The sequence below is a fragment of the Sceloporus undulatus genome, chromosome 3 (genome assembly GCF_019175285.1).
Source record: "Sceloporus undulatus isolate JIND9_A2432 ecotype Alabama chromosome 3, SceUnd_v1.1, whole genome shotgun sequence".
NCBI lineage: Eukaryota > Metazoa > Chordata > Lepidosauria > Squamata > Phrynosomatidae > Sceloporus > Sceloporus undulatus.
The window spans coordinates 25,154,246-25,171,302 of NC_056524.1; the positions used below are offsets into that span (position 1 = coordinate 25,154,246).

At 42.4% G+C, this 17,057-nt stretch overlaps 1 protein-coding gene across 1 annotated transcript in view; it reads left to right on the forward strand.

Annotated features, from left to right (window-relative positions):
- Positions 1-6,262, forward strand: part of LOC121925310 (vitelline membrane outer layer protein 1-like) — a 12,728-nt gene extending 6,466 nt beyond the window's left edge. The window contains exons 3-4 of the mRNA XM_042457313.1: positions 2,024-2,118; positions 5,412-6,262. Coding sequence (XP_042313247.1) covers positions 2,024-2,118; positions 5,412-5,706 — 390 coding nt within the window. The 3' untranslated portion in view covers positions 5,707-6,262. The remainder of the gene's footprint in view (positions 1-2,023; positions 2,119-5,411) is intronic.
- Positions 6,263-17,057: the final 10,795 nt, after the last annotated feature.

Sequence of the window (17,057 nt, forward strand, 5' to 3'; positions counted from 1 at the left end):
TTGCCGGTGATATATTCGGATGAAGCAGAGGGCATGTAGGGATAGGTGACATTCCTTATCATTCACGTGAGGCTAGCATTCACATGAAACTGGAACCAGGAAGTGGCCCCCTTCTTCACCCCAGAAGTGCAAATGTTCACAATGCATTCAGAGCCCCACTGAGCATGCGCAAGGGTCCCAATTCAAATCGTTGAATCCACATGGTATGTACCAGTGTGATAATTTAATGTGCACTCGCTCCGCTTTGACTCAGGAATTACCACAATTTCATTCTTCATGTGTGATAATTCATCACGTGAATTGCCTTGGATTCGAATTGACTCTGCTTCCCCTTCACTTTGGATTCTCTCTGGATTGGAGTTCCAGTCCCATGTGTGATAAAGGCCAGAGCAAGACAAACTCTCTTAATGACACTTGAATAGATGTTGGGTAGATGGTTTGACTCAATAAAAGCCAGCTGCATATGTTGCACTGTGATATAGTGGTTAGAGTGCCAGGGAAGAGTGTCATTGATCTAGGGCTCAAATGTGCATGAACTTGTCATTAACCTTAATGAGTAGGCTTCCTATTTATCAGAGCCTGGAATGTTTTCTCTGGTTCTTTAAGGGGAGGAATTATAAGGCACCAGCACTTCCTTGAATGCCTCTGTCTATCAACCTATCTATCTATCATCTATCTGTCTATCTGTCTATTGTGGCTCTTGTTAGTACTCAGGGCTGTTTTGTTGTGATTGGGTTGCTGTTGTTGTTGACTACAGGGAATTCACTTGGTTCACTACTCCTTTCCTTCTTCCTTTTCTCATGGCTAACAGGAGGAAATGTGCAGGATAGAAAAATACTGAGCTACTGTAGCTCAGGATTTGCTATCTCAAGAGCCACTGGTTATGATACTGCAGGATTCCCACCTGGAATATTGTGTCCAATTCTGGGCACCACAATTCAAGAAGAATGTGGACAAGCTGGAGCATGTCCAGAGGAAGGAGACCAAAATGATGAAAGGTCTGGAAACCATGCCCTATGAGACGTGACTTAGGGAGCTGGGTAGTTTTAGCCTGGAGAAGAAAAGGTTAAGAGGTGAAATGGTAGGGATGATTAAATATTTGAAAGGATGTCATATTGAGGATGGAGCAGACTTGTTTTCTGCTGCACCAGAGACTAGGACACAGAGCACTGGATTCCAGCTATAGGAAAAGAGATTTCACCTCAACATTAGGAGGAACTTCCTGACTGTAAGAGCTGTTCGGCCGTGGAACATGCTGCCTCAGAATATGGTGGAGTTTTCTTCTTGGGAGGTTTTTAAGCAGATGCCATTTGTTAGGAGTGCAGGGACGTAGCCAAAGGGGGGGGGGTTCTTGGGGTCCGGACCCCCCCCCTTCCATTAGAAAAATGAATGGTGTGTGCTGCTGCGCCACCACACCCAAGCCTCATTATAATGGTGGCACTTAGCCTGGTCCCCCCCTTCCTAAAATCCTAGCTACGTCTCTGAGGAGTGCTTTGATTGTGTTATTCCTGCATGGCAGAAAGTTGGACAAGATGGCCTTTGTGGTCTCTTCCAACTCTATGATTCTATTATTCTATCTTCCTCACCCTACCCTGAATGGTTGTAGCAGCAATATAATTTCATTCCTTGGCCTGAGACACATGAGGATTGCAGCCTTGTTAGCAAAAGCAGGGCTTGTATGTCTTTCCTCTTCATCTCTGTTTCATTTATCATCTTCCTGTCCTTTCTCTTTTTACCCCACTTTTCACTATTTTGAGCTGATTTCCACGCATGGTACCTCTATAGTCCTATTCCTGTACCTCTCCTGCTGCTTTCAGACCTGAAGCAATCTCTTGGTCTTCATTCAACACTATGGAGATTACCGCACTAGGGTAAAAGCGTTCCCCAATGCGTTCTCACGGGCGTGAGCCTGGAGCGTGCGGTAATCTCCTATGTCTCCTATTCATGGATAAATCTGAGCAGTGTTGCAACCTTAGATTTATCCACAGTTTTATCATTATGTCTTTATCTCTTCTTCCATCAGGTGGAATGGAGTCAAGGTCGGGGGGATGACACAGCTATGAATGGAATCCGCCTGTACTGTACTGACGGTGCTGTAATAGAGTCTAGGGTTGGACCGTGAGTATTTATTAATTTTCTTATGCTTTACTTCCTCTTTCTCTTTGGCTTTATTGTTTGGGAAGTGGTGATTGGAGGGGCTAGTTTAAAATACTTTATCTTAGGTTAGTTTAGCACCACTCAAAGTTCATCTAGCTCATTCTGAACTTCAAAGGGTACCACCTTCTTGGCTTTTTTTTGCTTCTGATATGATCTCACAGGTCCCAGTGATGTTGATGGAGCCGGTGACATGGAACAAATGTTGGGTACTGAATGGGCTAGCTCTTCCTCCTTTTCCTTGCTGTCAGTACTTGTCTACTTGATCACTTTAAGTAACTATGCAGTGACCAGGCCCAACCTTTCAACTACATGTAGTGCAGCAGTCACCTCCACATGTGGTGCAGCAGTCAGCAAATGACAGGAGTAGCAAACTATACTGCTCTCACAACAGCTTTCTGGAACCAATTGGTCTTCACAGGTCCAGCTGTGAGGAAGGCCCAGTCAGAGCCAAGCATAATATTCTTCTGTTCAGTCATGACTGACTGTCTCAATGGAGCCATCCTGGTTACTTTGTACTAGTGCTTCAGCTCTCCTTGGAGATCAGCCAAGCTCACCCTGTTCTCAGAGGATGAGTAGTGGTGGTGGCAAGAGCAGTAGTAAGGGGGGCATGGCAAGGGATGGGTATGGCAAGACAAAATGGAGAGCTATGGCATAGTAGCAGCCTCCCCTCTTCTTGCCATCTTTCTCTTGGTAGCTATTTGCGAGCCTACCAATGAGACCAGGACAGGCAACATACCTTAAGTGGCAAAACCAGGAGGAGTGCCAGATCAGGAATAGGCTCCCTGCCCCCTTCCCTCCCATCCTCACAAATAGGTCTGGGTTTTGTTGCTCCATCAAACACAATGGTAGCTATAACTTCTTGCAGCTGCTGTTCTTCTTCCACTCCCTATACTGTTCTGAGATGCCCCTCTTTCTTATTCACTCAACTAGCCCATGAAGTCCCTGCTGAGTGATGGCAGGGAGGGATGAGGTGGGCTCACCACTCTCTCCTTTCCTTTTCATCCACTGCTGCATTGGAGTAATCTCTATTGTCCTCTTCCTGATTCTGATGCCCTATGGGAGTTCATCAGCCCTCTTTTCTTCCATAACCTGAGTGGATAAAATAAAAGCTTCATTACTAAGGTAGGGCTTCTGGATTGCCATTCTCAACATGTCTACACAGGCCAAATGAAGTGGTTTCCCCCCTGTCCTCATGCTCAGGCCCCATTCCCATTCCCACTATAAAAAGAATCGGATTGCTGAGCAAATTAAATAACCCTAGTTCCCATTTGAAACTGTCACAATGTGATCAAATCTGTCATGATGAAGAAAGGCAAAGGCAAAAGAACCGTTTTTTCCAGACACCAGCTAAAAAGAGGTTCTTTTGAAAAAAACGTGATTCCAAAGCTTATTGAGCAAGTGGGAGCGAAAGACTGGAATCGCAGCATCCTGGAGGGGAGGGACTAATGGCAAAGGGGTATTTAATATCCCTCCCCAGTTTTTGGAGATGTCACCCCCCTCCCCCGAGTTCTGTCTAATATTTGTGTGATGTTTGGTTACTTTTTTAAAAAATAAAACTAAGTGCTTAAGCGACATAATGGTTTAGCAACTACTTGCAAAGGTGCTAAACCACTCTGTCGCTTAATAGTATTTACAAGAAAGAAAGAAAGAAAGAAAGAAAGAAAGAAAGAAAGAAAAGAAAACATGCCCTGTCTCCCTTCTCACGGGCCTCCCTGGGTCCCTCCATTTCCCTCCTCCTCCTCCTCCTCCTCCTCTCCCTTTCCAGACTGGCAATGTCCCTTCCCCGGCCCCCAAGGTCCCTTCCCAGCCTTGCCTCCATCTCATCCTCATCCTCTTCTCCGCTTCCCCCCACCTTGCCTTGCTCCATTGCCATCCTACTTGTCACACTCTCTCAGCATCAGAACACACTTTCTCAGGAGAGTGCAAAGTGGTTCTGCCAGTGGGAACCACAATTGCCTAAAAAAAACTCGATCACACAGGGTAAGGAAAAAAAACCTTTCATAATGAGAACTAGGGGTCTTTTGAAATCGCTTTCCAAACCGGCGCAAGGAGCGAATCACAAAACAATTCATCCTGCCAGTGAGGACTAAGTAAATAAGAGGGAATATTCATTTTACCTTGCTTTGGGAAGAGACCCTTTAACTAAGATTTCTTTCTTAATTTCAAAACCGGAAAATACATTCTCTGGGTGGTGTGTTTGAATGATAAGCTAGAAGCAATTGTGGTTGGCACTTAATGCATAAAGCTTAATGATATCACCAGGTACAATCCCTACATCACAGGTCTTGAAACTCAGAAACCTCAGGGCTTTAAAAGATCCTGAACTGAGAGGCCTACAGAAGAGGGTTTGAAGAGACTTCAGTCCTCAAGCAGCCCTATAGATAGAAAGGGGTACTCCTTCAAGTATTGATGTTCCAAACTGCTTAGGACTTTAAATTTTATCACCAGTATCTTGAATTTGGACTGGAAGAGTATTGGCAACTGGTGTAATTCTTTTAAAACTGCTGATATATAGTTTCTGTATAGCCAGCAGTCTAACTGCTGCATTTTGCCAAAATGTGTCAGGAAAAAGCCACATGGGATATATAGTCACAAGAAATATAATATGTATATGAATGTATTTGAAAGTAACATGACACAGCAAAAGTTATTGAATTGTCACACAGGTGTTGTAAGTAATGTAATTAGAAGGTCCTGAAAGCCAAGGACATATGAGGCAATGACAAAGTGAAAAGATGCAATTGATATCACCTGAGAGTCATTGAGTGGACAGTAATGTATGATGCAATGTGAGGGCTAGATTGAGCCAAGTATGGTATGTCAATCATAATGTATGTACACGCCCAGGAGGTGGCAACTGTATAATGAATAGAGAGACAAATGTCTATATAAGCAATAATGTATGGCAATACTTTTTGTGGGTATAGAGGAGTACAGTAGTGTGGGTATTGAGGAGTATAGTAGTGTGGATTTTGTGAGTAGTGGATTGTTTTGTGCATAGTGTATATATTAGAATAAAAGTAGATCCTTTTATAAGAAGACTACTGTGTTGACTGGTGTCTTGAGAGCTAAACAAGAACCAGCAGACTGCAGAGAAGATTGGAAGACATCTTCAGCCAATTCTCAGAGCTACTGGTCAAACTGGTTGTTCTTCCGCTGACCAGGGTGGTGAGAGTGAAAGCCAGGAGAAGAGCTGCAACTCCCATCATCCCTAACACTGATGACTAGCTAACATCATTTGCTTTCTTTGGCAGATGGGGAGATTGGACAGCGATTCAGTATTGCCCAAGAGGCAACCTGGTCTCTTTCTCTCTGAGAGTGGAAGGACAACAAGGGAAAGGTGATGATACAGCAGCCAACAATATCCAGTTCACCTGTGAAGATGGAACTGGACTCACTGGTAATGGACAAGGCTGGGGCTCTTTTGGTCCATGGAGCCGCCGCTGCTCTTCTGGATCCATCTGTGGGATCCAGACAAGGGTGGAAGGTCAACAAGGGAAGGGTGATGACACAGCCCTTAATGATGTGAAGCTCTTCTGCTGTAGCTGAACCAAGTCTTCCCATGGGTTCACCAGAAATGTTATTCACTCTTTTTATTAACCTGAGTACTGTGTATATATATCTGTGGGCCCATTCACACTAGTCTATACCAAAGCAGATTGATAGTTGTGATTTTCTTTTTTTCAATGCTGCTCTCCTTCTTATGACCTACCTTTTAATATCTGTAATTTACCTCTAACTGTGCATCTAAAATGTAGAAATAATGCAGTTGGACACCACTTTAAGTGTTATTGCTCCATCCCACGGAATCATTGGATTTATAGTTTTACAAGATCTTTACCTTTCTTTGCCAAAGAGTCCCACAAAACTACAATTTCCAGCATTCTATAGTAAGGAGCCATGGCAGTCAAATCTACCATGTAGATGCACCCTATGAGAGTCAGTGTGGTGTAGTGGTTTTAGCCTACGTATGTTGAATCTTGATGTCATGCTTTATTAAATTTAAAGTATATGTGTGCATTGTAATCTAAATTAAAAATGCAGTCAAGTGTGCTGTAGTTTTTGGTCTCTGCTATTACCTGTTAGTAAAATACTAAAACTGAAAGCAGCCTGCAGCATTTTGTGTTAAACTTGAAACAAGTGTGGATGTGACTGTAGATGGTCAACTGGTGTTCCAAGGGTTAATTGTAGATGGTTATCTGGCCTTAATGTTCCAAAATACAGAAGCTATAGAAAGATGATGATGAACAATGGTACATACTCAATAGATGATGCCCAAAATGACCGGGGAGAAGTCTTTATTCAGTTTTTTTTTTTAAAGCAATGTTATTTTTTGAAATTTAAACCTTTCAAGGAAAAAAACATTGAGTTGGTAAGCACTTATCTAAAATGAGAAAAAATAACTTCATGACTTTGAATGTAGGAAACAAACTGTTCTTTAATGAATTGAGATGGACTACCTAATCATATTTGCAGTGACTGGAAATAATGAGTGAGCTACAACAAATTGCTTTCTTTTTTTCCCCCACTCCCTTTTTTTTCAGCAGTGAGGACATGGTGGGGTTATATTTCAAAAATAGCATAATGGATAGTATCCTCTTACTGACATTCACAACCTTAAGTCTAACGTACACCTTTGTATTGGGAGGGGGGGAGGTGACTGGAGAGATTAGTATTCTTTTCCCACCCAACACCATGATCAACCCACTTACCCACTCACATACAGTACATACATATACACACACACACACACACCAACTAACCACTATAGCAGTCTCTTCATGATCTTTGCGTGGCTGGTGGAGAACTGGGGATTGGAGAAGTATGTGACTATGTCCCCATAGGTCACATGCTAGGAGATCTCCAGAGGACCCCGGCAGTGGTTTATGTCATAATTCTGCATGTAGTTACAAGAACACGGGATGCTTCTTTGATCTCCTCCCTACTTTTCATGTACAACTGAATGGTGCATGGGGCATTACAGGAGCTAAACAGTGAGTCTGTTGGGGGGAGTGCCAAGAGGAGAGATGTAGCATAATTCCACTGATAAAAGACACAGAAGAGAGCCTCTGCAATAGATTTCACTTCTCTGATAGGCATGTGTATATAGAGAGATGTTCTTTTTGAAGAAGGTAAACAAACAAACAAACAAATATTAATTCCTAGATGTAGCCAATGTATAGCCAGTATAGAGGATTTAGATATGAAGTCAGGGCTAAAAGATAGATAGCTGAAGATGCCAGAGTGACATCTCCAAGGCCTCTTTACTCATCCTTGTGGCGCCTAAAAGGCTGCACTAGGCAAGGTCAGAGATCTTTGGAATGCAGACCGGATGAGTAGGGTTGATTGGTACTCATCTGGGGTTCAAAATGTATATTTTTGCTGTAATGAATGAAAATGTGACTTGCAGTTTTCTTTGTTCAAGGAACGATAAAGGGCTGATTCTTTTGAGATCTTGGTCCCAGAATGTGGATGAATTTCCTCTGGGAATGCTGCAGCAATAAACTATGTTTCCTTTCCAGTCGGGCTCCTGGGTCTCCCTGGTTCTGGTTCTAAACTAAATTCTACAAGAATTCTATTACATCTCAAGTATCCCAAGCTGTAAGATGAGAACAAAGAAGGAAAGGGAATGGAGAATTTTTTAAAAATGGAAGAAGAGGGAATTAATCAGGACTATCCCTACAAAATTGGGACAGTTGGAGGATATGAGCCTCTGCAAGGAACAGGAACAAAATGGCTGACCTTAACGCACTGCAGTTACTGTATATCATTCCTAAATACTGGCCGCTGCCACACAGGAGAATTGATGCAGTTTGACACTGCTTTAACTGCCATGGCTCTATCCTATGGAATCCCGGTATTTGCAGTTTGTTGTGGCACCAGAGCTCTCAAGCAGAGAAGGTTAAATATTTTACAGAATTGCAAATCCTAAAATTCCATAGCACTGAGCCATGGCTGTAAAAGCGATGTCAAACTGCATTAATTCTGTACTGCAGATGCAGCCACCATCTGTTACTGCTCTATTTTTAAACAGATTTGCTTTTCACTCTTCACCCCCAAATGAGTTCTTAAAATCTTTCTTTCAGCTGTTCCTGTTATAGTGAAAAAAGAGTGTATGGGGACAATGGAGCGGATAGGCAGACACATAGATTTCGTTCAGTTGCACACAGAAGACATGGTCCAAGATATATTAACACATTCTAAAGAAGACTATCCAATACAGTCAAGTGCTGAGAAAATCCATCAACAAGCTATACCCCAAATAGTACAATACCTGCACCAGAATATAGCTGGGAAATGTTGAATTTGGCAAGGGCATTGGTTTCTTTCCAATGACGAGCCAAAACATGGATTTTTACTAAAGCCTTTGGGCCTAATTTATTTCAAGGTATCCATGTACATAGTTTCAAACTGTTCTCATTTTTAAAGTCTTTTGCCATGTTTAACATGTTTTTATGTTGTTCAAATTATTTCTGCTATTAACCTGGCACGTTTTTTAAAATATTTATATTGTATGCCACCCTAAAATCCTATGATAAAAGGTGGGATAGAAGTGTTTTAATAACTCATAAATAGTAGTCTGAGTTTTGCATTTCCTAGGTTCAAATCATGGCAGTAAACTTAGGATCTACATCAGCCCTACATCAGTGTCCAGGCATTTCACAGGGGAAATTGTATTCTTGCCTGTAATCTTTTACCTAAAGAGCCTAGTGTAGAATGGGAAGAATCTGACTTTCTGAAATAAGCTTTCTACTGTAATTAGCAGGCCTACTGTATTCCTGAGCTTGAAAAATCTCTTTTTGGCTTCTCGCAGAAGCATTTTTTAAAGGGAAAAGAAAATGTGTCTTGTTCTGTCTCATCATCACTCACTCATTCTCAGCTTTGCTGCACAACACACTGGTAAACTCAGCTCCTGATCCTTTCTGCTTCAGTGAGATCTATACTCACACACGAAACAAGCGGTTTAGAAATCCAGCTGGTCTGGTAAAGCTAATGGTATCCTCCCTGTCAGCCCCAGATCTTCATCTTCCTTGACTCCCATAGCTAAAAAAAAAGAGGGGAGGGAGTTGCAGTGGAGGAGAGAATTGACTTTCCGATATGGCCAAAACATATAATCTTTGAAAGCCAGAATAGTCTGCAAGTGGTGGAACCAATAAGTATTGGGATATATTTTGACCTATGATTATGTTGTGAATTATTGATTGTCTAACTCAGGTTGCGTCTCCCTTATCTGAAATGCTTTGAACCAGAAGCGTTTTGGATTGTGGATTTGCATATACATATAAAATAAGATATCTTGGTAATGGGACCCACGTCTAAACACAAAATTCAATTACGTTTCATAGCCTGATGGTAATTTTATACTATATTTTTAATAATTTTATACATGAAACAAAATTTGTGTACACTGAACAATCATAAAGCGAAGATGACACTATCTCAACCACCCATGAAAAAAGTTTTGGTTATTGGAATACTTCCGATTTGAGAATTCCTGTTAAGGAAGACTGAGAACTTCATCTCACAGGCCCTGGAACGGGCCTGTCGCGTTCTAAAAGGGAATGTTATGGGGACGGGAGGCGGCAAAGAATGCTGCTTACCGCACAGCGAGAACACTGCCACCACTGCTGATCATTCCCATCACATTCCAGATGTGTTCTCCAGCGGGAAATTTTCAGGAACACTTGAGAAACGTTCCTGAAAATTGCCCCCTTGGGGACGCATCCCAATTGTGATGGGAATGATTGGCAGTGGCAGCGGTGTTCTTGCTGTACGGTAAACAGCATTCTTTGCCGCCTCCCGTCCCCATAACATTTCCTTTTAGAATGCAACAGGCCCGTTCCAGGGCCTGTGCGATAAAGTTCTCATTCTGTACAGTGGGCCCTCAGTATCCATTCTGGATCCCCCACGGATATCAAAATCCATGAATGCTCAAGTCCCATTGTCTTCAATGGTGGTGCAGCCATGCAGCTGCACCATCACTGAAGACAATGGGACTTCGCCATCCCATCCCCTCAAAGTTTGCCTTGCCGCTGTCATTGTCCTAGCCACCTCCATCTCCATCTCCTGCTCCTCTTCCTCTTCCCCTTCCTCCTCTCCTGCTGCTTCTGCCTTCCTCCTTCCTCCTCCCTCTTCTTCTTTCTTCCCTCCTCCTCCTCTTCCTCCTCCCCCCCGCCTCTGCTCATCAAGCTTCATTTCATTTATTTACCGCTTCATACCACCTAAGCAGTGTCTAAGCGGTTTACAACTGTAAGGTAATTTGCCCCCAACAATCTGGGTACTCATTTTAGCGACCTTGGAAGGATGCAAGCCTGAGTCAAGCTTGAACCCTTTTTCTGGTCTTGAACTCGCAAACCTTATGGTTTTGAGTGAGTGGCTGCAGTACAGGCATTTAACCCCTGCACCACCAGGGCATCCTCTTCCTTCTTCCTCCACTTTCTCCTCCACCTCCTCTCACTTGCCCCGCTGCTGCCACTCTTCCTCCTCTTCCTCTTCCTTCTTCCTCCTCCTCCTCTTACCCCCTGCCTCTACCGCCGCTTTCCTCTTCTTCCTTCCTCCTCCCTCCTCCTCTTTCCCCCATTGCTGCCACCACTCTCCCTCCCTCCCTCCCTCCCTCCCTCCCTCCTCTTCCTCTTCTTTCCTCCTGCCTTCACCACTGCTGCTCTTCCCCTTCTTTCCTCCTCCTCCTCTTACCCCTCTGTCACTGCCACTCCTTCCTCCTCTGCCACCACCTCCCACAGGCTTGCCATCCATGAATGCTCAAATCCACGGATTGCATGTCCATGCATAAAGAGAGTCCACTGTATCTAGATTCCACTGAGGAAGGGGTTTTATTCTGCCTTCTTCATAATGATTCTTTGAGCTCTCTTTTACATCTCTGTAGCTCTTTCTTCTGGATTTGGGCACAGGAGAGAGAGGAGGAAGAACCTAACCCTGAGCCTAGTCCCAGTTCCTCATTGCCTGTGTCCATGGAGGCTGATGCTAAAGAGGACAGTCAGGAGCTGAGCACCCAGGCAGCAGAGTCTCCTGCTAACTTGGGCAGTGAGGTAGAGGAGGAAGCCAACTTACCTGTGCCTTCTTAAAGCCAGCAAAGATTAGGAGAGGTGGGGCTGCATCGTTCCAGGATACTTTATGAGAAACACCAGGCAATTAGGAAGCAGTTGCATTAGGAAGTGCTGGAGTTAAAAACCTGGGAAGAATGCCAGAACCTTTGTCAGAGATTAACTAACTTCCCTGGTGTAAGCATCCTTGTTATCTGATTTCTTTGACTGGACCCTTGAACTTTACTCTGACAATTCTGTTTGTTGAACTCCTGGACTCTTGAACTGGTTTACTATTCAGATTACTCAAACCCTGATGATGGCTAAACAACCTTGCTTTTAGAACCCTTGGTATCCTCTCTGGCCACCAATGTTGCATAATAATGTTTTCAGAAATTATGTCAAATTATGTCCTGAATTATGATATTCAGGACTCCTGCTATTCAGGACTTGAATTGGAAAGGGACATCATGGCGGCAGAAGCCACAGACTCCTCCTAGTCCTGCCACTATTGCCTTCCTTTCTGGTCTGGCCAGTAGGCCCGACAGACCAAGAAGCAGCTGCTGGGTAGCAACAGCACCATATTTTCCAGATACCTAGCACACAGCTGCTGACCTTGCCCTGCCTTCCCTTCCATCACACTGCACTTCCTTCTGGGGCAGGTAGCATCATCACCCCTGTTGACCTCCATCAGTTGAAGATCAACTGATAAATAGAATTAAACTATTCACAGTATCAAAACAATTCAAATCCCTAGTAAAACATTTTAAAAGATAAAAAGCCATTATAATGTTAAAATGTATGTGAATTGCACAACGCTAATGTTTTGACGCCTATGAAATTTGAGAAATTTCTGTAGTTTTCTGTTTATGAGAATGGATGGATGGTGAGGAGGGACGTTGCAATAATAGCCTACATCAAGAAAAGAAAGAATTACAGATTTTAAAAGATGGTTTGTTGGCATGTACAACTTATGGGATTGTTTTCATACCTGTCCCCTCTAGTCAGGCTGCTATCTCTTTAACTGCTCTATAAGTATTAGAAATTCAATAGCTATAAAAATTCTCCATTATTGCTCAAAAAGTCCACACCTAGTGTACTCTTGAAAGTTACATCACTAATATAAAGGCATTCCTCTAGAGGCAAAACCTGGAGATCCATCAGTCTTCTTAGCACATGTCATCAATAAAGGTTGTGGCTTGATGGGAGTTCCAACTCCCATCTTCTCCTGGTAGGATGGGAGATGGAGTCCAAGACTCCAGAGGACATAAAACTGGCAAAAACTTTACTATGGACCCTTCTTCACACACTCTATATTCCAAGGCCAACCTCTGCATTTGACAGATGGAAGCAATTGCCTTAGGCAGCTGGGTCTGCATATTCATGAAAAGGCAGCAGATGGTTAACTTTTTAAATTACTGTTGTGTTTCTTATTGCTAGAGAAGAGAGAGTGTGCTGGTGGGATTAGTTGCTTCACGGATCACAGTAAATAGATTTGCCTTTGATGCTATACACTTAGAATCATAGAACTGGAAAAAACTGCAAGGGGCATCTAATCCAACCCCATTCCATGCAAGAATTCACAACTAAAGCAGTCCTGAAAAGTGACTATCCACTTTCTTCTTAAATACCTCCAAAGAAGGAGAGTCCACTATCATGTGAGGCAATCTATTCCATTCTCAAACAGATCCAGCAGGAAATAAATTCTTCCTATTGTTTAAGTGGAATGTCTTATCTCAGAATTTGAATTCGTTGGTTTGTATTCTAGATTCTGGAGTAAAAACAAAATAAGTTTGCTACATCTTCTATGGGATGTCACTTCAGATATTTAAACATGACTATCATATCTCAGTCTGCAAGCTAAACACCCCCACCTCCCTAAGCGATTCCGCCTAGTACTTTATTTCCAGACCTTCGGCCAATCTTGGTCTCCCTCCTCTGAGCATGTCCAAGCTTTGCAATATCCTTCTTGAAGTGTGGTGCCAAAAATGGATACAGGATTCCAGGTTCAGTTTTATCAAAGCAGAATTGAGCAGTAAGACTTGGAAAGGGGCATTGGCTGATCTGCCTCAGGCACCAAAATTACTTGGCTGGCTATATTAATCAGAGAAGTTAAAGAGGTGTACTTCAGTTTTCAGAAATGTATGTTCTACTAACAGATCTCATCTCTCATCATTTAAATCCCATTATATGCATATTTATTTACTTATACTTCTCCCCACCCAAGTTCTTTTATGAAAACCTGTAAAAAAAACACTCCTGTCTCAATTATTTGATTTTAAACATTGCTTGTCAGTTTTGTACAAGATTTGCCTCAATGCTGCACTGTCATTTGTAATAAAGTAATAGGTCTTAAAATTGCTTGTGTGACATCTCATTGCTTCTGCAGAGGTGCATCTGATCCTTTCCTTAAATTGATGCCATTATCACAGCATTCTCCCTGTTAGAGGCTGTTCTTTGTAGATACCTGTTTTCCAGAATATTTACAAGATATTTCCTGAAATAACTCGTGAAGAGAGAGTCTTATAATGAGATTGGGATGATTCTGGTATATTAGGGTTGTCATATTCCAGCCAGCCAAATCTGCACATTGATAATACGCATATTATGTAAATTACTCTAATTATACAAGTTTTCATTTGCCTTCTAATTATGCAGGTTGTACATTGTTGTATCATTTCTACCATTATGGCTGCATCTGCACTGCAGAAATTATCCAGTTTGACACGACTTTAACGTGCCATGGCTCCATGCAATGGAACTCTGGGAGTTGTAATTTTGTGAAACATTTTGCCTTCTCCATGAAAGACCACTAGTGCCACAACAAACTACAGTTCCCAGAATTCCATAGCATTGATCCATGGCAGTTAAAGTGGTGTCAAACTGCAATGATCGAAGAGAACCAGTATAAAATAATACTTAAAGGGAAATTCAAATTCAAATCCCAGCTTACATACATACACACACACACAGAGAGAGAGAGAGAGGGGGGGGGGGAATATAATGCCTTTTTTCCAACATGGGAACCAAGGTGGTTTGGCCATGGAAGTTAGCATGTGACCTCCACTCTCCATTGACAAATACATTGGCATTTGAAGAGGGCTGCAACAGCTAAGAGATGAGTTTGGAGTTAGGTTTGTCATTGTGGACAGTTGGTAGCGAATTCCGACCTCTGCCAAATTCTTGCATGGGCATATGAAGGGATAGAGACCAGAAAGGGTTAAGGTCTGTTGAATATTCCAGGAAAATGATGTGATTTGTAAGCCTAAACCAATGCTATGACTGTTGTTTCTGGGCAGAACTGTAGGCCCCTTCGCTTTTAATGTAGATATTTTGTGACTGACAGCAATAGGAAGGCTCTGCTGAAATGTTCTGGAAAGTTCTATGTATGGCTCTATAAAGAGCCTGCAACTGCTCTCTCTTTCTAGCTGCTTGCAGTAAGCTCTACCTGTGTACACATATAATAAACCTGGGTTACTGATCTCCTCTCAGGTAGATTCCAGAGGGTGATGTTCGGGGACAGCTGCTCCTCAAAAGCAGAGTTTAATTGTGGCGTCCCTCAGGGCACCACCCTGTCCCCAATGCTATTCAATATATATATATATGAAGCCACTGGGAGAAATCATCTGCAGACATGGGGTGGGGTGTTATCAATATGCTGATGACACCCAAATATACTTCTCCATGTCCCGGTCAACAGCTCTGACAACAGATGGTATTTCTGCTCTCAGTCAGTGTCTTGAAGCGGTAATGGACTGGATGAGGAAAAACAAACTCAAATTGAATCCAGACAAAATGGAGGTACTTACAGTAGGGTCCCCCAAACCATGCATCACTTCAGATAACAAACCAGGTAAATGCGACAATCAGGAGTGCCTGTTATCAGCTTCAGCTGATACGCCAGCTGTGACCTTTCCTGGAAGTAAAGGACCTTGAAGCCATAATACATGCACTGGTAACCTCACGACTCAATTTCTGCAATGACCTTAACATTGGGCTATCCCTGTGGCTAGTCCAGAAACTCCAACTAGTACAAAATATGGCAGACTGGATAACACCTATCCTAAAATCACTTCACTGGCTGCCTATTAGTTTCCAGGTAGAGTACAAGGTGTTGGTTATTATCTTTAAAACCCTACATTGCTTGGGTCCAACCTATTTGAGGTATCGCCTACTTCCATATAATCCACCCCACACACTCAGGTCCTCTGGGAGGAATTTATTGCAAGCTTTAAAGACCAGACTAACAGCAACCTCAGTTAGTGGAGGGCTTTCTCTGCTACTACTCCCAGACTATGTAATGGCCTGCCAGACAAGATTCGTCAAATTACCACCTTAGACAGCTTTAAAAAAGCTGTCAAGATGGATCTCTTCTGGCATGTCTTCCCTGAACAGAACCGCTTGGCCACAGAATGATTACCCCCTCACACCAGGTATTATACTGTTGTGCTGTCCATTATTATTATTATTATTATTATTATTATTATTATTATTATTATTATTATTATGCTTTATTTATATAGAGCTGTAGATTTGCACAGAGCTGTACATACAAACAATAAAACAGATAAGAGTAAACCTGCCCATGGCATACAATCTAAGAAATAATAGCATAATACATATAAGTAATACATAACAATAGAAGAAAGGGGTCAATAAAACAGGCAACAAATTAAAAACGTCAAATAGCAAATAATAGTCACACAATACTTGGGAACACTTCTCTGAACAGGATGGTCTTCAAAACTCCGTTTTGAAGCTGGTTAAAGAAGTGATGACATGTGTGGCTCATGGGGAAAGGAGGTTCCAGGAGTGAGGGGCAGCAAGTGAAAAGGTACAAATCCGGGATGGGGCAGAGAAAATCCTGGGCTGAGACAGCAGACCTTGACTACCAAAACGAAGGGCCCGAGCGGGAAGATGAGGAGGAAGAAGGTCTGATAAATAAGGAGGGGCCAGTCCATGGAGGGCTTTAAAAGTCAGCAACAGGAGCTTACACTGAATACGGAAAGGGAGGGGGAGCCAGCGAAGGGATGACAATAAAGGAGAGATATGGTTGGAGTGTCGCGTGGATGTAATAATGCATGCAGCCGAATGCTGGACAGAAATTAAAGGATGGAGGTGAGAAAGAGGAAGCCCAGACAGAAGGATGCTACAGAAATCAAGTCGTGATACCTCTATGGCATGGACCAGAATCTTAGCAGTAGAGGCAGAGAGAAATGGTCGGATTTTGGCAATATTGTATAAAAATAATCTACATGCCTTAGTGTGGTCTGGATCTGGGGGATACACAACAGAGAAGAATAAAAAAATGAAACCAAGACTACGGGCTTCCTGGACTGGTCGAATAGAAATGTCATCAACAGAAACAGAAAAGGAGTATTGAAGAGTAGACTCAGGTGGAAAAACGAGAAGCTCCATGTCTTATTTATTTTAATTAGATATTTTAAAACTCTGATTTTAACTGTAATATATTTAATTCTTTTTTAAGGGGGGATGTTGTGAGGATATTATGTGAGGATATTTTAATAGTTAGCCGCTTTGATTATTTTTATTACAGAAAAGTGGGATACAAATAAAAGTTTTATTTATTATTTATTATTACTCCATGTCTCTGTATTTTACCGCCAAGCAAGGATCTCCTCTTGGCAGGGGGGAGGCTCCTCACATTAGGAGTTCCCACTACTCATACACCTGCATAAATGCTTAACAGAATGTTCACCAACAACTTTAAACGTGATTTGGTTAATGGAATGGAAGGCATGCTTATCAAATTAGCAGATAATACTAAATTAGGAGAGGCAGCTAACACCTCAGAGGATAGGATTGGGATTCTAAATGACCTTAACAGATAGGATTGCT